The sequence below is a fragment of the Propithecus coquereli genome, unplaced genomic scaffold (assembly GCF_000956105.1).
Source record: "Propithecus coquereli isolate 6110/MARCELLA unplaced genomic scaffold, Pcoq_1.0 Scaffold256, whole genome shotgun sequence".
Taxonomy (NCBI): Eukaryota; Metazoa; Chordata; class Mammalia; order Primates; family Indriidae; genus Propithecus; species Propithecus coquereli.
This window is the reverse complement of record NW_012148130.1, coordinates 1,063,093-1,071,175: the sequence shown is the minus strand read 5'-3', so window position 1 is coordinate 1,071,175 and position 8,083 is coordinate 1,063,093. Positions and strand designations below refer to the sequence as shown.

The window sequence follows — 8,083 nt, the reverse complement described above, 5'->3', positions numbered from 1 at the left end:
TTTCAGCATATTATGGGGGTACGGATGTTTAGGTTACATATGTTGCCCTTCCCCCCTTCCCCCATCTTTCCTCATCCTTTGAGACTCAACTTACTGTTCATTTATTTCAGGAAAGTGAACCCTAGTTTGGAATAAATACCCCTCCCCTGGGTTCCCATAGCACTTACCACAATACATTAAGTTTATGTCTTTTATTCCTCCCGCTGTTGTGTGGTTGACCAGAGACCTGGAGGATAGCTTCTTTATTTCTGCACCTAAAGTGCCTATCACCAGTAAGAGAAAACAATCTCTCCAAGCACCTATTTATACTAAAATGAATCTAGGTTTACTTCTCATTTTTTAGCAAGTCTGTGCTGTCCAGAATGCAGAGACGTGCCCATCCTGCCCACCACCTGCTTGTCGCTCCCCTCTCACGGGAAGCATCCGGCCTCTGCCCTCAGACCCCGCTGACAGCGAGGTTCTGGTTTGCTCTTCTCTCGCTTCCACTTGTAGAGAGATGGGAGCATGTGAACAGCAACGTTGAAAACACTGTCCTCGTTTCTGCTGGGCACAGACTAAGTGCTGTCTCTGGGGGAAGCACGCTGATCCCCAGACAGACTTTTCTGTGACAGAGTGGCCAGTAGGCTGCGAGATCCGCCGGTGGCGCCTGGCCTGCGGCCTGTGGGGAGTGTGGGGTCAGCACAGCGCTGGGAGGCCGGGCTGCTGGGGGAAGGAGGCTGAAGTTCACAGTTAAAAATAGTGCCAGAGAAGGCGAAAATGTGCTCTCGGCAGACCCACGTCCGGCAGGCCTTTAGGCTGTGTGCTGTTGGTGGTGGTTGCTCTAAAGCTTCCTTTCGGTAGCTCTGTTGGTCGTGTGCTTCCTTACAGTCCCACTGTCACGACTACTCTGAAGAACCTGGGGGCGCTCTACAGACGGCAGGGCAAATTCGAGGCTGCAGAGACGTTGGAAGAAGCTGCCATGAGGTCGCGCAAACAGGCAAGTCATGCCTTCTGTCTTTGACCTGTCAGAGCTTTGAGTCTATGACTCTCTTTTACGTGACTTTTATTGAGATACAAAATCTTGAATATTTTAGTTTGTACAAATAAGTTATCTTGTTTCAAAAACTTTAACATGACACCAAAAGCCTGGACAGCAAAAGAAAAGTGGGATTGGTAGGATTCACCAAAGTTAAAGGCTTGTGTATCCAAGGACTTCTTCCAGAAAGTGAAAGGACAGCCCACAGAATGGGCAAAAATATTTGCAAATCGTTTATCTGATAAAGGCCTAGTATCTAGACAAGACGACAACACAATTAAAAACGGGCAAAGGGCCTGTGTAGACGTTTCTGTGAAGATGGTGACAAGGGGCTGACAGGCGCATAAGCAGACGCTTGCTGAAACCACAGCGAGACACTCAACCGCCTCACGCCCCCAGGGCGGCTGTGGTAGAAAACAAGCCTTTGGAAAAACAAATGGAGAGGAACAGGTGTTGAGGAGGTAGAGAAAGTGGAACCCTCATAATCCATTGCTGGCGGGAATGTAAAATGGCGCAGCCACTGAGGAAACAAGTCTGATGGTTCGTCAGAAAGGTAAACTCAGCGTCACCACGTGACCCAGCAGTTGCTCTGCTAGAGACGCGCTCAGAACCCACACAGGTGCGTCCTCGCAGCCCACACCTGGCGCTGTCAGCCAGCCCCTCCCTCCCTTCCACCCTGCCCCCAGGGGAACCACTATTCTGATTTTTTTCCTCTAGTGATTAAGAACTGACATTTGTTTTTGCTAGTGAAGTTTAAGTATCTCAGAAAGACGTAAGAAAACTTAAGTGCTAATGGGTCGACTGTTCTCCCCCGCCCGGCTCACAGGGTCTTGACAATGCTCACAAACAGAGAGTGGCCGAGGTGCTGAACGACCCTGAGAACACGGAGAAGCGGAGGAGCCGCGAGAGCCTCAACGTGGACGTGGTCAAGTACGAGAGCGGCCCTGACGGAGGGGAGGAAGTGAGTATGAGCGTAGAGTGGAACGGGGTAAGTACAGTACACAGCCGGCGCGCGGGAGGCGCCGCCCTGCCCTCGGCAGCCCTGCCAGGCCTTCCTCTGTCCCTCGCTGACATCCTCCTGCTCTCACACTAAGTGCCCGTTAAGCTTTCTGTGAGTTCTTCAGTCTGCTAAAGCTGCGGTCTGCTACTTGTGTGAAGTGGTCGTTTTCTTCTCCTTGGGAGCCCATGAGAGCTGTTTGGCTTAACTCGGAGCACTTCAGTGCTGATTGAGTGTCCTGGCTACTTAGAGCATGATCCGTACTCCGGTTTCATGTTAATGTTGGCATCGGATAACTAACTGGCTTCTTTAACTCACCCATTCCATTCTAACACCAGTGCTTCTAACTAACTTCACTGACCAGGCTGCTCTGGATTTTGTTAGAATTAGTTAAAATGCCGTTTAAGTGGAATTCGTTTTTGGAGAACGGCAGCTCAGAAACGTTAGGGCGGCTGCTCTGCTTGATGTCGCGTATTCCCACCCGAGAGGGCGCCCAGCAGTCCGCGCGCTCCACACTGCCCCCCGGAGAGCTCCTGGTCCGGCCCACGTGCCGGTACTTGAGACAGGCTGCGCAGGCTCTGCGCTGGGATTTGCTGGCTCCCCTCCGGGAATTCTCGCCACCACTGTCCATCCAGCCGTTGCCAGAGAGCAGGTGGCCTTCTGGACATCATTCTCGTGAACTTTTGTAACACACGTAAATTTTTTGTACATTGAGCTGGTGTCTTTGGAATTTTGCTTTTATCAGGAAGAGTTGTTGAACGTGGGATTTAACCTATCTGGGGCACTACTGATTTAGTTTGGAAGATGTAGTAGTGCAGTTTGATTATTTGCATTGTATGGATGTTTTGCCAAATTGCATACTAGTTTGGGCCTTCTTATAATCTGTCTTACTTTCTGAATCTATTTATTCTTTAGGACTTTCCCTAACTGTAGCAATTTGGTAGGAGCTAGTATTCCAAATAAACATTTTATAAAAAATGTGAGTAGCCAGAATTTCAGGGAGAACATTCTCTTGACTGTCTTTATCTGGCAGCTCTCTTGCTTTGGTTCTTTCTGTGCCAAGACAACCAATCAGCATCTGCTTTGCCCACTCAGCCCAGGTGGGCAGCAGTCCAAAGCCAAACTGACGCCCGAGTGGTCCTTACTCCCGCCACGTTCTGTCCGAACTGTGTACTGTACTCTGCTTTTGGCTGCCGTGCCCCTGCATGCTTTGCGCAGAAGGGCCAGGCCCTTCTCCAGCCTCTAGAAGCCAGGATGCAGATTTTGATAACTTGAATGAAGTTTTGGAGGAACTTTCTCTTGAGACAGTATTTCTAGGTCCACATTTATATGAAATCATATGATGATAAAATTGACAGCTCAGAGTCCTGTTACAGTTTTAAAGATGGACTCAGGGCTGTTGGAGAACTGCTTTTATCTCCCGCGGCGGCACGTGCGGTCAGCCTCCTTATCAGGCCTGCGGGCTGAAGTGTCGATGCAGGGGGTGAAAGCAGCACTCCTCTGAACGCATGCTGAGTTTCTCTGTCCCTGTGTCCTGCTCACTTTGGGCGCGTTACTGTGGAGGACACACATCCCTGTGATTGGGCGTTTCCTTTCCCCGAGCAGCACGCTTGACTTTTAGACACTGGTGGCTTTGCATCTTCGGTGAAGTTCATCCCAGGGCACACTGGCCGCGGGTTGATTTACCGAAACCACCTGCGAATCTCACGTCTTCCAGCGCAGTGGTTCCCGCGCTCACTCTGCGCAGCAGACACAGCACTCCTCAGACGGAGTCCGAGATAAAGCGGGCGAGTTCGCCGAGGGCAGCCGAGGCCCCCAGCGCCTTCGCGGGAAGGCCTCGGCCCTCGAGCGACACCGCGCAGCTCTTGCTGGACAAGGCGGTTCTGAGCTCAACCAGATGATTGGAATTTTATTTTCAAAGTATAGTTTTGTTATTTAAAAAAGTCAATGAAGGCAGTATATACACTTAGATGTTTCTTTTTAATCAACTTAATTGAGGTATAATAACAACAAAAGAAGCCCATCTTAAGGGTCAAGTTTGATTTAGATATTAACACAATATAGCCCAGCACAGTGGTTCGTACAGATGTTAGAATAAAGTTTCTCATGCTGTTTCTGTTTAAGTGAAGATTTCCCTGAGATTGCAGAGAAAATGGTTTAAAACTGTTATTTTGTAACCTCTTATTTGTGGGTATCAAGACTTTTTTCAGTATTATGCAATTAAGATAAAATAGAGAAATAGATTAGGTGTTGAGGCAGATGTTAAGAATATACCTGTCATCTGTAACTTCAGGTTTCAAATTTTGGGTCTCATGAAGGTGGCTTCATTGTTCCATTCACTTACTTTATTAGAATAACTTGTTAGATATTTATAACGAGAAAATGCTATTTAGATTTTATTTTGTGTTAGGGTTCTAAATTAGATTTTAATTTCAAAAAAAGGTTTTGGCCAGGCTCAGTGGCTCACGCTTGTAATCCTAGCACTCTGGGAGGCCAAGGTGGGAGGATCGCTTGAGCTCAAGAATTTGAGACCAGCCTGAGCAAGAGTGAGACCCTGTTTCTACAAAAAATAGAAAAATTAGCCAGGCATGGTGGTGCATGCCTGTAGTCCCAGCTACTTGGGAGGCTGAGGCAAGAGGATCGCTTGAGCCCAGGAGTTTGAGGTTGCTGTGAGCTATGGCGATGCCCCTGTACTCTACGTTGGGCGACAGAGCGAGACTGTCTTAAGAAAAAAAAAAGGCTTCAATACGTCTTTAAAATATTGAAAACTGTCATAGGGAACACATTGTGTTGCTCTGTTGGGCACTCCCATCTTTAGCAGAGGTGACTGCAGGGCATGAATACAGCAGCTTTTGATAATAACCATGTACACAAGGTATTGGGCTTAATTTTTCTCAATATTCACAAATAACATTTAAAACAAGGGTAATGTGGTCAAAGAAAAGGCAAGCGAGGTTAATAGTAACTGCCTCCCATAGACTGAGTCATGTGTTATCAAAAGAATGCAAGGTCAGTGACAGGTCCTAGTCATTCATAGGGAGTGTTCGAATCAAAGTCTCGATGTGGGAGATAATTTGTTCAGGGAAGTGCAATTCTGTTCTTTTAAATATGTATTGTACAGACTATGATTAAACTACTTGCCAGTGTACCTTCCTTGACCGCATTTTTGTATAAAGTGTGCGAATCTGAAAGCCACTGTCATGATGAGTCTGAGTTCTCTTTTATCGTCTTGCTTCTGAAAATGCAGGTGCTGTGTATACACAAAGCCTTTTCCAGATAAAATTGGGCCTTTCAACCTCTGTCCACGTGGCTTCCGGTTAGCTGTGTGACAGGATGTGTCAGTCCCTGGCGCTAGGTCCCTACCGGGATGTGACAGCGCGTTGGGCTGTCTCGTTAGTGAGCAGCTGTCTTTATAGAGGTGGCACGAGACACGCACGTGAGTGACACATCCCACGTCATGGGGGCCCAACTCCCGGGGTCAGTCTTGCGGCTGCGCTGGCCATCGTCTGGTTTCCGGCTGCCAGCTCTGTGGGGTCCTTCAGCAGCAGCCCCAGTCTCCCCATTCTTTTCACACTGCTGCTGTGTTAAGATTTCTACGAGTTTTTATCTTTTTTTTGGCCCACCCAAAACTTGTGTAATCTACAAGTTTTTAATACACCAAATTGTTACCCAGGATTATTGGGGAATAGGATATATTGTTATTAGAAATAGATTAATTTTTATTTTATTTTTTATTTTTTATTATTATTTTTTTTAGAGACAGGGTTGCCTCAAACTCCTGGGCTCAAGCCATCCTTCTGCCCCAGCCTCCCAAGTAGCTGGGATTATAGGTGTGTGCCACCACGCCTAGCTAATGATTTTTATTTTTAGAAAATGATACTAGATAGACAACTAGAATATACTAAAAATAAATAAATTACTGCTTTATGTTTTTTAACCAGTACACTATACCATTCTATTTAGAAGCCCACCTTCGTAATGTGAATATTCTTTCATGGCAATGTAAGGAGATAGATGGCTTTGAAAGTGTTAGAATGCAGTGGAACCTCCCAGGCCCTCGAGCCCATGTTAAATAGAAATTGGCCTGAGTTGGGGGGCAGCCGGCCTTCCCACTGCTGCTTGTGGGCTGAGGTGCTCGGGTGGCGGGTGCAGGGTGGGTGGGCTGACTGGCCCGAGGGGGGCGGACCCGCTGCACTGCCAGCCCAGCCAGGGACATGGGGTGGGGTCTGGGGAGGGGCCTGGCCACCGGGAACTGGAAGGGGAGAGAGAAAAACATGAAATATTTTTGGAATCTGAATGAAATGAGTCTTCTATAATTCTGCCAGGTATCTAGTTCAGGTATATTATAAATAACATTAGTGTAGCACTGAATTTTGAAGTGAACAGCAAGAGCTGCGCTATTTATGGAACTATGTTAGCATCTTAGTATCTTTTTTCTGAAGAGCTTCAAGAAGTTATGTTTTCTTGTCCTCCCAGCATTCTTGAGGTGTTGGTAACAAGTTTTATTTTTCCATTTTAAAGATGAGAAAAATGAAGCTCGGGCTGGTTAAATGACTTGCTCAGCGTCCCATGGTGAGTCCGAGCGGGTGGGGCTCAGGTCCCCGCCGTCTGGCGCTTCTGTCGAGACCGTCGGCTTTCCACTCTGGCAGGACCCGGGATGCGTTGCTGCCGTGGAAATTTATTTTATTTTGGATTGTCAACTGCATGTTTAAAATGTGCTGTAGACTTTTAAAGTCCATGTTTCTTAAAGTTTCTGAAATGTCTAAAATGTGTTTTTAAGAGAACGAGGGTCATACCTGTAGTGTTTTTGGTCCCTGTAGATGTTTTCACTGCAGAATCTTTTATGTACAGTTACTTGTAAAACCTTTTACACTAAGTACCAAGGAGATTTCTAACAAGGTGTTGATCTCTACACACTCTAAAAGGGAGTTTTACTTTGGTGGCAACTGGGAGGCCCAGGGCCTGCTGTGCGGGGCTGGAGGAGCAGGCGGAAGGCCGTGCCCAGAGCCGGAGCCACGCGCAGCGCAGCCAGGCGGTGTGACCTAGAAATACTGTGACCAAGCTGTGCTAGGCGGAGCCTGCTGCCCTTCCGCACCGCGCCTCACGGGGGTTTTCTCTCTCCTTCTGTCTGACAGGCCTAGCCGCCCGCGTGGCTCTCACACTGTCTCCTGCATGACGGGCGGCGCCCCTCCAGCTTTCCTTCTCTCTCCAGTGCTGCCCGCTGTGTCTAGCAGTCCCCTAGGACCTGTCAGAGCTGCACCTCTCTGTGACTGGCCATTCCTGTCTGTCGGTGCTGCTGTCCTTTTGGGGGGTTCTTGGTTTCTGTATACATGTAGCTTTGCCAGATATGTACTTAGTAATATAAACTGTATTAATAAAACCCATTTACTGTGTAACACGCAAGTTTAAAAATTAAGAGCGATTAGCTGTTCACTCTGATAACAGGTAGTTAGAAGTGTCACGCAAGGTGTTATTACAATGGCATGACGGTGCCCTCTTGGCATAACTACGCCCGAGAGTGAGGCATGTGCTGCACGCGCTCCGTGGTACTTAGAGCCCGGGGAGCCTGCCTGGACCCCGGGCTTCCTAGGATACGCCCCAGTAGCATTTGCTGTGTAGTCTGAGTGTGAAATTCGGGCATTCTGCTTTTCTCTACTAATCTTTAAGTGCTCAGTGATTTGTGTATTTGTGTCTTTCTAACTTCTAATAAACTCACTCCAACTGACCTGTATCTTGGTTGTCTGTCTGCTTGGTAGAACTTCTCGCCTGTTCCATGGAATGCAGCCTGGCGTAGCTTCTAGAAGTAACGGGGAGACTGTTAATCTCACTAAGCGATTCATTCTGAGAATAAACATTGCTGAATACACATTTTCTTCACTCTGTGTTTTTGGTTTTCATGTTCAGATACTGTCAAATATTTTACTTATTAATGTCTGAATCAATTAAGATGAAAGCTGGGTACTCTTACCTGCAAGGTGTCTGAGGAATTTTAGTTATTTGTATAGAACAAAGATTTAATTTTCCAACCACATTTATAACCAACATTTAGTGCTACTGTTGTGTAAGATTTA

The 8,083-nt window shown here is 47.2% G+C and overlaps 1 protein-coding gene across 5 annotated transcripts in view; it reads left to right on the top strand.

Annotated features, from left to right (window-relative positions):
- KLC1 (kinesin light chain 1) overlaps positions 1-8,083 on the top strand; it is a 55,756-nt gene that overhangs the window by 35,306 nt on the left and 12,367 nt on the right. For 2 of the 5 annotated variants that reach the window (XM_012647101.1, XM_012647099.1), the window contains exons 12-13: positions 868-976; positions 1,842-2,003. In XM_012647101.1, coding sequence (XP_012502555.1) covers positions 868-976; positions 1,842-2,003 — 271 coding nt within the window. Of the gene's footprint in view, positions 1-867; positions 977-1,841; positions 2,004-6,533; positions 6,585-7,147; positions 7,743-8,083 lie in introns of those variants that run through there. The other 3 variants (XM_012647102.1, XM_012647103.1, XM_012647100.1) reach the window with 3 other exon arrangements.